The sequence below is a fragment of the Astatotilapia calliptera genome, chromosome 23 (genome assembly GCF_964374335.1).
Source record: "Astatotilapia calliptera chromosome 23, fAstCal68.1, whole genome shotgun sequence".
Lineage (NCBI taxonomy): Eukaryota > Metazoa > Chordata > Actinopteri > Cichliformes > Cichlidae > Astatotilapia > Astatotilapia calliptera.
In genome coordinates, this window is record NC_137443.1 from 3,050,009 (window position 1) to 3,067,292 (window position 17,284).

General features: G+C 38.1%; 1 protein-coding gene across 1 annotated transcript; it reads left to right on the plus strand.

Moving 5' to 3' along the window:
• Positions 1-3,881: 3,881 nt before the first annotated feature.
• Positions 3,882-6,845, plus strand: xcr1a.1 (chemokine (C motif) receptor 1a, duplicate 1). Its single transcript, XM_026159099.2, has 2 exons — positions 3,882-4,008; positions 4,107-6,845. Exon 2 carries the CDS (start codon positions 4,130-4,132, stop codon positions 5,153-5,155), a length of 1,026 nt encoding a protein of 341 aa, XP_026014884.2. The 5' UTR covers positions 3,882-4,008; positions 4,107-4,129; the 3' UTR covers positions 5,156-6,845.
• Positions 6,846-17,284: the final 10,439 nt, after the last annotated feature.

Here is a 17,284-nt window from a genome sequence, read left to right on the forward strand (position 1 = left end):
TGGGACTAATAAAGGTTATCTTATCTTATCTTATCTTATCTTATCTTAAAACAAAAAACAAACAAAAAAACCCTGAAGATTCTGGTTTGTCTCCCTATTTATGGCTGTGAATGCAAAATTTGGATTTTCTGTTCTTTGAGAAGCCAGAGAACTTGCTTTAATTTTACTACTTTCAAGAAGTGCCTGAACATTGAAGTGAAAGTTTAGTGAGTATCAATTCTCATTTCTAAAAGTGTCGTTTTGTCACAGTTCGCGAGGCGAGCCGTATGGATTTATTAAAGGACCCAAGATGCGGCACAACTGAGGTGAGGAAGCTTTATTTAAGGGACGTGGTAAAACAACAAAGGCGGGGGTGGCAAAAACAGAACTGAGTTAAACCTAAACTGGGAAAACTAAAACTTAAACAACAAAACCTGAACACGAGTGAGGGTAACTTGAAGGGAGAATTCACAGGATGACAAAGGGAGAAACGCCAACCAATCAAAATCCTGCTCATGTGGTCCTGTCATTGTTATTTGCTATTTTCACTGTAGAGCATGCGCAAAAGTATGTAACTATAGACTCTTTTCCATTAGTACCTACTTGGATTGACTCGCCATGGATCTCCACGACTCGTCCCACGATTTAATTCATATGTGACAGAAATACTACAAAAAATGTGGACATTGAGGCAAGAATATACCGGCTGCTCAGTCTGCGGCTTTTCGGGGGAAAACTGTGTTGTTTTCCTCATTTCCTCATTTCCCTCATGTGCAGGTTTCAAAAATGGCGGATTTGATTTTCCTGAATGAGACGCTCTCATAACTCGTTGAGTGACACCACTGACCAGTCAGTCGGTGGCATGCAGTCTGACAACACCACATTTAAGTGCCTGCTTAGATCGCCTGGAACCCGGGTGAGCAGCTACTAAAAAAGTACCTGGTACCAGGTACTATGACCTAATTGAAAACCATGGCGAACTGTGCTGAGTCAATCTGAGTAAGCACCAATGGAAAAAGGTCTTATTTCACAAGGAGCTGTAAAGAGAGATGACCACAGGCAGGAATGATTTCCTGTGTCGTTCAGTGGTGCATTTGGGTAATCTCAGTCTCTCACTGAACGTGCTCCTGTGATTGGCCAGCACGTCATGGAGTAGGTTGGAGGTATCGTCCAGCATTGACTTTATCTTGGACAATATCTGCCTCTCCGACACCATCTTAAGGGAGTCCAGCTCCAACCCCACAATATTACTGAGCTCGTGGATCAGTTTGTTAAGTCTGTCGGCATCTGTGACCCTGAACCTGCTGCCCCAGAATGCACCGTTTAAGCACCAGCACCGTTTCAAAAGTACCGGTTTGGTACTGGTATCGGATAAAACCTAAACGATACCCATCCCTATTTGAACCTCCTCAATCAATCAAAGCTTTATTCGTCACATGCAGGTTGCCCTGCAGTGAAATGGGACCCCCCCCCCCCCCCGACCTTACACATATAGCACAAACATTACATGGGGACACAGGTCGGAGATTGGTAGAATCAGAGAAAAAACATTGAAATGTACACTACAATGGGGAAAGTACAAGAGGAAAAAAAGAGACCCCTACTCATGCTGTGCTTCCATGGTAGGACAGCATGGGAACAGGAAACAAAAAAACTCCTCTGCACAAAAAAGCACATAAATGTCCACAGCACAACATTGTGAAGACATGACAAGCCACAGGGGTGGGTGGGGGGTGAGGAGTAATCCGAAGCGAACACAGCAGCCGCCCTGCACAGCGCTACCATTCCAGCGCGGCACACAGACCCGCCGTGTTCCCTCGCAGGAAACAAGCATCGAAGGTGTTGGAAAGGGAGGGGGGATGAGTGAGTGCCTATCAGTGTAAGTGTATGTGTGTGCGCGTGTCCATAGTTCAGCTGAGACAGTGTCCTTCGGCCTATCAGGCTAAGTAAACAGTCCTCCAGCCAATCCAGGTGTCCTTGCATGGGATGGGAAGAATAGCCGTAACACAGTCGTTATCAGGGAGTGATTGTTCGGCTCCAGCCTTGGGCCTGCAGCTGGCGCCGTGATGGGGATCCGCAATGTTCATGTTGATTTTGTTAATTTCCATGCGAGCAGCCCAGGGGAATTTTCAGGCTGCTCTTTAACACTCCGACGCTGGTCTCTCAATCTCCCGTTGGAGAGTCGCGAGCCTCCCCATGATGGTATCAAACTTCTGTTCCATGGTGTTGTCATTCTTTTGATTCTGAGACCTCACAACTGCAGTGATCCGTTCCGCGATGTATTCCAACTGTCGCTCAAGGGTCTCATTTTGAGCAGGCCTCTCTCTGATGTATCCCCCCCATGCGCTCAATGGTGTTGTTTTGAGCCTTCACAGCAGCTGTAAGCGTCTCCAAGGTGTTGACCATATTACGTTTGTTGTGAGAGGTTGCGCCTCGTTCCATTGCGATTCCAGCGGGCAGCCTTGGAGCAATCAGAATTATTATCTGCAGGCCAAGAAAAATGCCCAGCAGATTCATTTTTCCAAGTTGAAAAGTATGGCTTTACCATACTGGTCCACTTGATTGATGTTTATTATTATTTATTTAAAAAATATTTATTTATTCCTTCATTCATTCTTAACTTTTAAGTTATTATAACTGGAACAGACATGACTGGGGGATAGGAAAGGAAAAGACATAGACAATTGACATCTTTTCTCAGGGAAGGTTTTGGAAAAGTTTAGCGAGGCAATGCTAAATGAACCACATCTACGTATATTCCAGGTGCTGAACTACACTGCCTGCAGTTCAGGTCCTTCACCAAACATCTGACCAATCATGACACAAAAACAACCCAGAATTGTTAAGCAGCTAGAATCTTATATCAGAAAAGAATGGGACAACATTCCTCTCATAAAAGTCCAGAAATTAGTCTCCATAGTGTTCACTTATTTACTGACTGCTGTTACAAGAAGGGGTGCTACAGAGTGATAAACATGGTCCTATCCCAACTTTTTGTTAAATGTATTGCTGCCATCAAATTCAAAGGGACCTTTTTTTCTTCTTAGAACCGTACATTTTCTCAGTCTGAAACCTTTGATATAGAATAGAATAGAATAGAATAGAAAACTTTATTTGTCAATTTCTTCAAATGTACTTCCATACAAAGGAATTGAAATTACGTTTCACACTGTCCCATGCGTAGACATTGACAACAATAAAGTGCAGATGCACAACACAAAACAGCCCTAACAATAAGGTAATATTAAGTAACAGGATAGACAAAAAAATAAATAAAATAAAGTGTTCCAACAGTGTTTCCTGGTTCCCCTGATTCACTTCAGATATATTTGTGAATGCAAATAACTGCATTCTCTTTTATTGACATTACTGTGGTGGGGCTTGTTTATTTGTTTTATTTATTTGTTTGTTTATTTGTTTGTTTTGTCTTTGCTTTACATTTGCTTCATATGTTGTTTGTTTAATTTAAGGCTAAAAGAAAATTAAATCAATGAGAGGTCAAATCTGAGGTGGTAGGGACTAATAGGTGTATACGTCTGCCTACTCCTTTTCAAACAAAAGAATGATATTTTGTAATGATTGTGAACGCACATGTTTGAAATAAAAATGAACTGAACATTTCAGTTCCAACTTCTTTAGAATTGGGGTTGTAAAATCTAAAAAACAAATGTATCCTGGAGTTGTGTATTTCCTTGTTTTACCTAATGATATATTCTGGGGGAAAATAGACACAGAAGAAACAATTGCAGAATTTTGAGCTCCATCGTTATAAAGTCAGCAAATTTCATTTCACAAATATGTGGATCATGCTACAACCAAAAAAGCACACAGGTCACCTATTTACTATATGAGAAAAAAAAAAAAAAGTAAACGCAAAATAAAAAATAAAAAAAACTATATGCGAAAACAGGTGTGGCCACAAAAACAGAAGCAGAAACTGAAAATGTCACGAGTTTATAAATGATTCTCTTTTTAAGCTGCCACAGAAGGTGTCTCATCTGGGAAGCTATTGATTTCATCAAGCAGAAGGTACTTTATTTCAAATCTTTTCCATGCTGTTTTTTACTCATGGAGAAAAATCTATTGTAACATGTCACTAAAGTCATCTACTTATTTTTATTTTGTAGGTAGTGGTCTGAAAGAAAAGAATATGTCAACTAATTCCAGCCAAGATCCATTAAACAGCACTTATGACTATTACTACGAGGATGAAATCTGTGATAAGAGTGGAGTGGTGACATTTGGATCCTTTGCCATTCCGATTTTCTTCTCTGTTGTGATCACACTGAGCCTGACAGGAAACATTCTTGTCCTCATAATCCTGGCTTTGTATGAAAATCTTAAATCTCTGACCAACATTTTCATCCTCAACTTGGCCATCTCTGACCTCGTCTTCACCGTCGGTCTTCCTTTCTGGGCCATTTACCACGTCCAGGGATGGGTGTTTTCTGAAATTCTCTGCAAAGTTGTGACTTTTATCTTCTTCACTGGGTTTTACAGCAGCATTCTCTTCCTGACCATCATGACCATCTACAGATACCTGGCTGTGGTCCATCCTCTGTCTGATCTCAGCACACCGAAACACTCCACCGGGGTGTTTCTGTCTGTCCTGATTTGGATAATCAGCACTGGAGCAGCCATGCCCTCCCTCCTTTTCAGCTCGATCACCAAGGTCCACCACAAAGATAAAGAGTCACAGGGCTGTGAATATAATCATCCCATGTGGGAAACTGTTGGTGTCATCCAACAGAATGGTTTCTTCCTAGTTGCTTTTGTAGTCATGGCTTTTTGCTACATTCAAATACTAGAAAGAATCACAAGAACAAGATCTCACACGAAGAACAGAGCAGTCAAGTTGGTATTCTGTATAGTTACTGTGTTCTTCATTGGCTGGGTGCCGTACAATGTTGTAATCTTTTTGAGGGCCTTGCCTGCTCATGTGGTCCCGTCATTAATTGAATGTAAAGCAAGCACCCAGCTTGACTATGCATTTTACGTGTGCAGGCTCATTGCTTTCTCCCACTGTTGCCTCAACCCCGTTTTTTATGCATTTGTTGGTGTGAAGTTTAGGAGTCATTTAAAGTTAATGCTACATCGATTCATCCGACGACAAAGTCCAGTCGAGGAACAACAGGTTAGAATGCAAAACTTAGTCTCACATGGATCAATGTACTAGCTGCCCAGTTCATTTTCTTGCATTCACTGTAATATAACTGATTATATAATTATAAGTCCAGTGTGCATTTCACAAAATTCATTGAATCTACAGAAGAGAGGAACTTTGTTTTATACAGCACGGCACATAGCAAGCTGTACTTGTGTGTCCATCTGTGTTAACATTTCGTAACCTTTCATTATAGCATACAGTACTTGGATAGTTACCTAAATGTGTGTTTTTTTTTAATGTAAAATAAATTTAGTCAAACAGATGTTGCATTTAATACTCCAATACTGAATGCATGCAATAACTCTTTGTATAGAACAAGCTAATGCAGTTGATTAGTTTAAAACCCTTGTGCTGTAATGTTGGCAAAAATCCTTGTATATAATAATAGTAAAGTGATCAGCAGGTAAATATCAGCAGGTATTTTACATGCAAATTTGTGCATAATTACAATAATCATTATGTCAGAAAATCATGTCATATAGAAACTACAGACAAAGTCAGTCGATTCGTGTTTTAAGGGGTTTTTATGCAATTAATACAAATACCAGTGACCATTTTAATTAACCACGCTGTTTTTCTTTCTTTACACGTCTCTATCAAACAGTAGAGTCGTGCGATATTATTTTGGGGCGATAATTTGAGGAAGCCAAGCAAGACCTACACGTATGTTGTTATCTAACTGATGCACTGTCACACAGTGTGCTCCCTCTCATAGTGAATAAAAAAAAGAAAGATTTCTAACACAGTCAGGGAATTTTTACATTTCTAACATTAAGGACCTCTGAGTTACATGTATTAAATCACAAACTCAGTTTTAATTATCTGATATACAAAAGTCCTGTTCATGTTTCATTATCATTCAAAACTAAATCAGCTGTTTAGTCCCAACACAACAGACTGAAAACAGCACAGATCTTGCAGAGGCTCCAAACAACCACAGTCTAAACAGCTATCATATGATTGCTTCTCTGCTGTGCTCTATTCCTGTGTAGTAACAACCACATAAAAACTGTTACTTCTGACACATGTAGCTAAATCCTGCAAGGCATCTTCAGTGTTTACTCTCCTTTTCAATGCTACAGTATGAAAAATGCACACATATATGCATGAGAAAAATTGTATCTGTATAATAAGATCTGAGTATAATCCCATATTCTAGGATTAGTTTTTCACTTGGCTTCTTCAAAACCTAACCCCCGACTACTACACTGCTATCAAATGGTTTCATTTCACTTCACTTCATATATTCATTTCACTATATTAACAATAGCAAATAGTTTTCTGTGTGGGATTTTTAGGGTTTTTTTGTGTTTGTTTGTTTATTTTTTATTTAGCACCTCTAGTGTTTTAGTGGTTAACACCTTTGCTTAGCAGCCATAAAAATTCAGATTCACAAATCCCTCTGGGACTGTGTCAAGAAAGCTTCTGGTGTAAAACTCTGCCAAATCAAACAAATGGACCTACCAGCTGTGGTGACCACCTGGGGCAAAGGAGCAAATAAAAGCTGTTGTACATAGTTGTTAGTTAGCTGTTGTTGTTTTTTTGTTGTTGTTGTTGTTTTTTAATAATAATAATACTTTTGTCAAAGAGTTGATCAGCTGAACATTTGGACAGTTCTGTGTGTATTAAGTATTAACAGCCAAAGTATATTTTTTGTTAATTTTTTTAATGTGTATCTATTAAAGACAAACAAAATGCATGTTTGTGAGACTCTTCTTTCTACTTGACAGATAAAACTTTAGTTATGTCACATAAACTTCTATAGATTGTCATGAACTAGCTGTGTGCAGGCAGGAGAAGGACCCAAATGCAAAACTCATGGAAACCGTACGTGAACTCAAAAACACACTTTTATTGCTGGGAAAAAGGCAAAATGCTACAAAAACTAAACTGGGAAAATACTAATGGTAAGAAAACAGGGAGTGTCACACAGCTAAGAGGGAGGACGCGCCACGGAACTGAGGGAGATGCGGATATAAATACACAGAAAGATAACGAGGGAGTGAGAACGCACGACGAAAACAGCTGACACTAGTAACCATAACAAGACCGGGGAAACCAGACTGAACAGAATGAACATGAAAACACGGGACCTTCACAATAAAACAGGAAACATGATGCGGGAGTGGAGAAGAGGCTGATGAGAGGGAGAGAGCGAGGGAAACATGGATGGAATAAAACAAGGAGGGGGAACAGGGCACAAGGACTTACACTTCTATATAAACACAGACACACAGAGGGCAGCAACACAGGGGGAAATCTAATAAACAAAATCTAAACAGAATAACCTAGACTCTAAAGAATTAACCTTTAGAACAACGAGTGGACTTAAACATAATATAAAATTACAAGAAACACAGCAAAACTCAAACACTGGGTCAAAATACCCAGGACCATGACATAGATATTTAAATAACAAGACATGGACTGAATGTCAGATTAAAGTATTTTTTAAAATAACCTATTAAATAGTACTCCATAATATGCAGTGTGATGTAATGTGTGATTCGTTAATTTGCAGGTTGTGGATCTTCAGGTGGGAAGATGCATCACATTAGAACATTCAGATTGCAAATCTGAACTTGCAAAGAAACTGGACTGTCCATTAATGACTGTTATAGAGCCGAATCAATATCAAGATCAAAACAAGTCACAGTCATGCTTTCAAAACAAAAAAATGAATTTTTTTTGCTATGGCCCTGTGCTCAAGTTTTACTGCAAAATAAAGAGCAACACTACGTTTACATGTATTGTAATAGAAAACACTGTTATATTGCTAAAAACAATGTTTGGGGTATTTTTACCACACAGTATTTTATATCATCCACGAAGGGTTCCTATGGATTAACTTTAAACAGACGGATTTTTTTTACTTTATGTATCTTATTTTCTAATCTCTAATTATTTATACACTGAATGTTCAATTTTATTTATACAGTGTCAAATCACAAAAACAGTTGTCTTAATGCGATTTATATCGTAGGTAGAGCCTACAATAATACAATGGCCTTAAACACCATAAAAAATTTAAAGATCATTTTCCAATTCTGTTAATGTAATAGCCTTGTATTTTACTTGCGTAATTAACCTAAAAATTGTTGGTTTGCCCATCATGTAAACTAAGGATTATTAGCAATGTGGCTTATATGATGATCATTCATTGAACGCTTCATTTAAGTAAATCTAAAAAGGCAGTACAAATCCTGAAGTCTTGAATTTTCTCGTGTTTCTTACTAATGCCTCTCAAACTGTGTTATCTTTGACATTTTCAAAATGTTAATTAATTAATTAAAAGATATAAAACAGGGGTTGAGTAGTATGTCTCACCGTATCCATGGCAACATTATACCTCTTTGTTTTTTTTACGTGACATCGAAATATAACGAAGCAAAAATAAAACCAAAGCCACAAATATTCAGTGTTCAGCTTTGGGTGTATTAAGTTAAAACAGACATTGGTTATGCATTCTTTTTTATCAAACACTTTGTGTTCTAAACAGAATAGAAAAAAAGATAGATCACTGATTTTCATGTCTAGTTGGTGGAATTAATATCAACTGTCAGCTGGTTTTCCTACTTTTGCTGATGTGGCCTCCATCTTATTTTTTGGATTTGAGGTTGTTTGTTAGTTTTTCCAATGCTTGACTTGCATTATAAAGTCAAAACTGTGCAAAACTCTCCAGAAACCCCTCATTTCTTTATATTTTATTTCAAGGAGCCAGACTTTGTCTTTTTTGTCTGTTAAGCCACTTAACTCTGACCTATGAGTCATCCAAGCATAAAAACAGCACCTCTGGGGGTAAATCAGCGCTTTATCTACACATAACAAACAACTCAACAAGGAAGCTGGACTGGAAATCAGTGGCGACAGCTCGTATGCAGCGAAGAATGATTGGCAACGGCTTCATTTTTTAGCATAACAATGAACCTGAGGCACTAGACTACGACAGATACTGTCAAATCTGTCTTACTCATAGAAATACCACATGATGTGGCCCATTTCATCAGTGCCATAACAAAGTCTTTGTCTGAATTGGAAACATCTAAATAAAAGTGCTCTATGTCTATATGTTCAAATAATTGCACTTTAACAGCCATTAAAGCAATTTAACATTAAGCAATACTAAAAAGTGTTTTAGCTCATTCACAAGCCATGACTCCTGACATTGCAGCTGCACCATCCTCCTCTTTAGAGCTATAGCACTTTACTCTCTTTTTTCCAAAGTGGCTGCCACCTCTCCTCTCTCTGGATCTGTCGCCTCTTCCTCTTCCCTCTCTGGTGTTGCTGCCCTCTGCTGTCCATTCATGCTGAAAGATTCTGACATGAGTTTGATTTCCAGTTCTTTCATGCAAAACTCAGGTTTCCATCTGTCTTTAAACTCTTTGGTAATTTGAGAGATGTGTTGTTTAAAAGCTATCAAGTAAAAAGTCTTCCCATGTGAGTAAGATGTTAAAATAATTTAGAAAAGAAATTGAAAGCATATTCAGAGATTCATTGTGGATCAAAACATTCGTGGTTATCAATAGTTAAAGCATTTATGCTATTTTTCTCTTGCCATGTTCTTTCAAGGCCAAAGAAGTAGGAAGTCTTTTTTCTCTGTGTGTTCAATTCATTGAAGAAGTTATTTAATTCACCTGGAAGATTTTTTGGTTGTTTTCTTGTGTCTCTCAGTTCTTTTATCCTCTCTTCGACAGCAGGTCATTTGGATGAGAGACAAAACATTTCTCCAACTGAAAACACAACGTCCAGATGAACTGGATCAACTTATGGGATTTTGTTTTTTACCTGGATGATTGAGCGTGCATTGTTATTCTCTCTTTGTTTTTGACATCTTCTCTGTTGTATAGTAAGGTATAGTCTCTAAAAAAACAGAAGATTTTTTTGTCTTTTTTGATTTTTTTTTTATTGCTATAGATTTATAAATATTGGGATTGAAAGAAACATGAAGCATGTAGTGGACATCAGGTCTTGTTTGATCACAGAATGATGTAATGTAGGATTGTTTCCATTTGTGTCTGCATTTCTGGTAAAAAAATAAATAAATAACATAAAAATATTTTATTTAATTAAAATAGGTGAAGGAAAGCAACTGAACAAACATGTTTACTTAATTTTAAAACATAATTTTATCAAACAACTTCTCATAGCTTTTAAAAAACAAAAACAAACACCCTCCATCCAGCACACCTAATATAATGGTCACCTAAACCTGGGTTGTTAGGTCATGCCATCCACAGCACTAACAATGGTCATGGCTGGTATGACCAAGGTTGGGTGAGGATTTTAATCAGAACTGTGGAAGTGTCGTCATACTTAGTGCTGTCAGGAGGTGACGTGGAGGAGTGACACGTCATTCGTGCAAGAAGGTGAAAGGTCAGAGGAGCTGAAGCAGGGCCGTGGCAAAATGACGGCACCCAGTGTCCATTATGGTTAAAAATTAATGCGTAAGCTAGGACTCTGAAGTTGTGGGATTTGGTTTCTCAACTGCCACCGGCCTGTGAAGGGACTCTTTCCACGGTCTCAGCAGAATGAGGCAGTCTTATTACATTTTCTTTAAGAGCTTTTTTATTTCTTTCTTTTCCTCATTAGAGACACCAACAGCAAAAGAACAAAGGATATTTAATTAGATCAATGGAGTCTTCTGTTGATATAAACACAGATGTCATATTCTTGTTATTTTTGATGCTGTTTTATATAATTGCTAAAATCTGTATCAAAACAACTCAAAATTTTAATCACCCAATTCCACAACAGGTTTGATTAACATCAAGGACCCAGGACGCTTTGTGACACTTTTACTACATCACATTCTTCTTCAAAATGCATTTATGGAAAAAGACTAATTTAAAATTGTTAATGAAACGTTTTGTAATCATGAGATGAGTTAGTTCAAGTTGTGATATCTAGATAATCATAATTAGGTATGTGGATATAACTGCATAAAAAACAGTCACTATGATCAAGAAATAAATGAATATACTTATTACACATGCCCTGGGGTTCTTGATCAAGTTATGTGGCTGCCTCTGGTTTGCGTGCTCTGACATTTTTTTTTTCTAAACCCCGGTTGTCTGTTTTCTGTTTGATGTAATCAGAGGACCAGCTGTTTTAGATGTGGGAGCATTGGCCTATTTTCAGGTTTCATAAAGCTATATAACCTATAAACCTATTACTTTGCAATAAATAAATGAAAACATAAACTCAGTCTCAGTATCGTCCATCCATCCATTCGCTTCCGCTTATCCTTTTCAGGGTCGCTGGAGCCTATCCCAGCTGTCATAGGGCGAGAGGCGGGGTACACCCTAATTTACATTTGTTTTACCCTTTTCTGTGTATATTTCCAGATTATGTGGAATACATACAGCCTTTCCAACACCAAAGCAGTTTACATGTAATTGTTTCTCAACACAATGTTCTTATATTTTTAGATGACTTTGGGAAAACTTACAACAGACAAATTAGAAAAGATTTTAAATAAGGACATGCTTTAAGTTACAGTCTCATCCAGCAGCCTATCCATTTCATCTAGTAGGAGGTACGTTCATGTTTCATCTCTACAGTAACGTTTTGTACTCATAAACAGAAATCTGTTGTAACATGTCACTTAAACAAACACTTGTGTTTATTTTCTAGGTTCCTGTGTGACAGAAATGGCAAAACCAGTCAATTTCAGCTATGATCCATCTAACTTCAGCTATTACGATTACCATGAGGATGAAATCTGTAATATGAGTGAAGTGATGAATTTTGGATCCTTTGCCATTCCGATTTTCTTCTCTGTTGTGATCACACTGAGCCTGACAGGAAACATTCTTGTCCTCATAATCCTGGCTTTGTATGAAAAACTTAAATCTCTGACCAACATTTTCATCCTCAACTTGGCCGTCTCTTACCTCGTCTTCACCATCGGTCTTCCCTTCTGGGCCATTTACCACGTCAAGGGATGGGTGTTTTCTGAAATTCTCTGCAAAGTTGTGACTTTTATCTTCTTCACTGGGTTTTACAGCAGCATTCTCTTCCTGAAAAGAGCTCCCAAGCAGACAAAAAACAAACTAAAAACCAGCAATAAATAACTTAAACATAAACAATTACAAAGAAAGAACAATACAGTATCCACATCTGAACCAAAGAGTAAAACAGTGAAATGTGGATTATTAAATATTAGGTCTCTCTCCTCCAAGTCTCTGTTAGTACATGACTTAATAATTGATCAACAAATCGATTTACTCTGCCTTACAGAAACCTGGTTGCAGCAGGATGATTATGTTAGTTTAAATGAATCAACACCCCCGAGTCATTCTAACTACCAGAAACCTCGAAGCACAGGCCGAGGGGGCGGTGTGGCAGCAATTTTTCACACCAGCCTATTAATTAACGAAAGACCCAGACAGACTTTTAATTCATTTGAAAGCCTGATGCTTAGCCTCGTCCACCCCAGCTGTGAAACTCAGAAACCAGTCTTACTTGTTATCATCTATCATCCACCTGGGCCTTACACAGAGTTTCTCTCTGATTTCTCAGACTTTTTATCTAATTTAGTTCTGAGCTCAGATAAAATAATTATTGTGGGTGATTTTAACATCCATGTAGATGCTAAGAATGACAGCCTCAACGTGGCATTTAATCTGTTATTAGACTCAATTGGCTTCTCTCAAAATGTAAAAGAACCCACCCACCACTTTAATCACACTCTAGATCTTGTTTTAACATATGGCATAGAAACTGAACATTTAACAGTGTTTCCTGAAAACCCTCTCCTGTCTGATCATTTCCTGATAACATTTACATTTACAATAATTGATTACACAGCGGTGGAGAGACTTTATCACAGTAGATGTCTTTCTGAAAGCGCTGTAACTAAGTTTAAGAATATAATCCACCCACTGTTATCATCTTCAATGCCCTGTACCAACATAGAGCGAGCAGCTATCTGAACGCTGCTCCAACAGAGGTCGATCATCTTGTTAATAATTTCACCTCCTCACTACGTACGACTCTGGATACTGTAGCTCCTGTGAAAACTAAGGTCTCTAATCAGAAGTACCTGACTCCGTGGTATAATTCTCAAACACATACCCTAAAGCAGATGACTCGTAAGCTGGAGAGGAAATGGCGTGTCACAAATTTAGAGGATCATCATTTAGCCTGGAGAAATAGTTTGCTGCTTTATAAGAAAGCCCTCCGCAAAGCCAGAACATCTTACTATTCGTCACTGATTGAAGAAAATAAGAACAACCCCAGGTTTCTCTTCAGCACTGTAGCCAGGCTGACAAAAGTCAGAGCTCTGTTGAGCCAACCATCCCTTTAACGTTAACTAGTAATGACTTCATGAACTTCTTCACAAATAAAATTCTTATCATTAGAGAAAAAATGACCAGTAATCATCCCACAGATGTAATATTATCTACAGCTACTCTTAGTACCATTGATGTTAAGTTAGACTCTTTTTCTCTAATTGATCTTTCTGAGTTAACTTCAATAATTTCTTCCTCCAAACCATCAACGTGTCTTTTAGACCCCATTCCTACAAAACTGCTCAAAGAAGTCCTGCCATTAATTAATGCTTCAATCTTAAATATGATCAACCTATCTCTAATAATCGGCTATGTACCACAGGCCTTCAAGCTGGCTGTAGTTAAACCTTTACTCAAAAAGCATCTCTAGACCCAGCAGTCTTAGCTAATTATAGGCCAATCTCCAACCTTCCTTTCATATCAAACATCCTTGAAAGAGTAGTTGTCAAACAGCTAACAGATCATCTGCAGAGGAATGGTTTATTTGAAGAGTTTCAGTCAGGTTTCAGAGCTCATCACAGCACAGAAACAGCTTTAGTGAAGGTTACAAATGATCTTCTTATGGCCTCTGACAGTGGACTCATCTCTGTGCTTGTCCTGCTAGACCTCAGTGCAGCGTTCGATACTGTCGACCATAATATCCTATTAGAGCGATTAGAACATGCTGTAGGTATTACAGGTACTGCACTGCAGTGGTTTGTATCATATCTATCTAATAGACTCCAGTTTGTGCATGTAAATGGAGAGTCCTCTTCACACACTGAGGTTAATTATGGAGTTCCACAGGGTTCAGTGCTAGGACCAATTCTGTTTACATTATACATGCTTCCCTTAGGCAGCATCATTAGAAGACATAGCATACATTTACACTGCTATGCAGATGACACCCAGCTCTATCTGTCCATGAAGCCAGATAACACACACCAATTAGTTAAACTGCAGGAATGTCTTAAAGACATAAAGACCTGGATGGCCGCTAACTTTCTGCTTCTTAATTCAGATCAAACTCAGGTTATTGTACTCGGCCCTGAAAATCTTAGAAATATGGTATCTAAGCAGATTCTTACTCTGGATGGCATTACCTTGGGCTCCAGTAACGCTGTGAGGAACCTTGGAGTCATTTTTGACCAGGACATGTCCTTCAACACACATATTAAACAAATATGTAAGACTGCTTTCTTCCATTTGCGCAACATCTCTAAAGTTAGAAATATCCTGTCTCAGAGTGACGCTGAAAAACTAGTTCATGCATTTATTACTTCCAGGCTGGACGACTGTAATTCATTATTATCAGGATGTCCAAAAAACTCCCTGAAAGGTCTTCAGTTAATCCAAAATGCTGCAGCAAGAGTCCTGACAGGGACTAGAAAGAGAGCAGATTTCTCCTGTTTTGGCTTCCCTTCATTGGCTTCCTGTTAAATCCAGAATTGAATTCAAAATCCTGCTCCTCACATACAAGGTCTTAAATAATCAGGCCCCATCTTATCTTAATGACCTTGTAGTACCATATCACTCTATTAGAGCACTTCGCTCTCGCTCTGCAGGCCTACTTGTTGTTCCTAGAGTATTTAAAAGTAGAATGGGAGGCAGAGCCTTCAGTTTTCAGGTCCCTCTTCTGTGGAACCAGCTTCCAGTTTGGATTCAGGAGACAGACACTATCTCTACTTTCAAGATTAGGCTTAAAACTTTCCTTTTTGCTAAAGCATATAGTTAGGGCTGGACCAGGTGACCCTGAATCCTCCCTTAGTTATGCTGCAATAGATGTAGGCTGCCGGGGGATTCCCATGATGCATTGCGTTTTTCCTTTCCAGTCACCTTTCTCACTATAAGTTAATAGTTCTCTCTGCATTGAACACATTTTAATGACCAAATGAGCAGGGTGTTGCCTGCTCATTTGTTTTCTTGCATGTATTGGTTTTTTGTTTTTTCCCAACATGTGCCTTTAGTAAAAATTTCTTACATTAAAAGAAGATGGAAATGGCCTCCCATCTCATTGTACATAGCAACTTGCATTTGAAGTATGCGTGAAGTAAAATAATTTATTTGAAAATAATAAAGCATACCTCAAACATGCATTGTGAAAAATGTCAAAACCTTTTTGTTGTTTTTATTTATAGCCTGTACCACATTTAATGGCAAATGTTGATCCAAACTGCATTAGAAACAGGCTTATTTACAATATAACAAAACAGTTTCAAAATACACAAAAACTAGTTGTATTAACTAATTATTGCTAAAAATAAAAGTCATTTGGTGGTCATTAAAATGTGTTCAGTGTTTGCAAATTGAGGATGATTAATTTCATAAATCGAAAAACTACCAAAAACTCCATATGGGAAGACAAAGCAGCACCACCATATATGCCTAATTTTTCATACAAGAAAATTTGATTTTATCATCGTTTTGGATTGGAGGCAAAGCTGGTGTGGCCATGAGAATCAAACTAGCAGTGATGGGCAAAGAGAGACTTTGTGAAACAACGAAACATTTAAAGCTAAAGTTGTATCCAGGTTTCCCAAATATCTGAAATCAATTTCCACAGTGACACCTACTGGCCAGTTTTGCTGTGTGAAGCAATGACACACACAAGCTAAGTCAAAGTCAAAGTAAACTTATTGTCATCTCTGCTGTATCCAGTGCAGCATACAGAGAGACGAGATGACGAGCCTCCGGTTACATCAGTGCAAAACAAGCTAGATATAAAAAAAAAGAGAAGAAAATAATAAATATACGCTTAAGAGTTACAATTAGAATTTTCAGTTTACACAGGTGTGGTTTTTAAGCGTTGCATAATTCTAAAGAGGGCTAACACCCCCCCCCCCCCCCCCCCCCCCCAAAAAAAAAAAAACCAACAAAAAAAACCAGGCTTTAAATAATAACGATTGACAGATGTTTTGGAGAAGCACCAAACAATGAGACTGTTAAAGAAAACGAACTGTGACTGTAATGACAATGTGCATCAGAAATACTATTTTCTCCCGCTATTAGAGGCTGTTTCAGTCGCTTAGTAATTCAGTTGCACAAACACTGCTATATGTTTTGTGATAGAAAAAAAAACAGTATTTCAGCTGTTAACTCCCGAACTTTGCAATCCTCAAAGAAATGGTTAACTGAAGCTTTCTGGTAGTTTCGTTAGGTTTGTTCCTCACACTGTTAAATAAAACTAGAAGCTGCCCTGTTGTTTTATTTTTTTGGTTTTATTAGTTTGGTCACAGTTTCTTCAAAGATAAATATTTAAATAGACAAGACTACATTTGCTTTCCTTCTAAATAACTAAAAGATCCGTTTCATTATGTTATGGTATGCTTATTCTGACCAATTACAACAGTCCATTTCACACTGGTCAATTCCTTTTTAAATCTGAATGGTGCAGAAGTGGCTCATCGGAGGATAAAGAAGCCTCCCCTCACTTTATTTGTCATTTCTGTTGCCGCGGATGCTGTACCAGACTCAGTCTGAGTTTCAGGTTTTGATTTCACCTACCTTTGTTTGTGAGATATTTACAACACATGTGTCAGTGACAATTAAAAAAGGAGGTGTATGTGAAGGTTAATGTGTCTTTTCTTGTATTGTCTTTAGGCTTTCACACTTTTTTCCAACAGTTTCTGGCTCAAGATGAAGTCGCTTAATGCAGCAAAATATTTTATATTTTCTGTTGAAAGTCGAGAAAAAGAGAATAGATGGGATAAAGAGCTGAAAATGATTTCCTGCTTTATTTTGCTCTTTGAAAGCACAGCAGGTTTCTATTACAGTAACTTAATGAATGTGCCGCTCTCGCTCTCTCCGCTGATCTGAGTTCGTTCCGCTCACCCAGCAGTTCGCCTCTTTTTCTCATTTGTACTAA

Coding starts and splice junctions, on each gene's coding strand:
- xcr1a.1 (XM_026159099.2), top strand. CDS start 4,130: ATGTCAACTAATTCCAGCCAAGATCCATTAAACAGCACTTATGACTAT.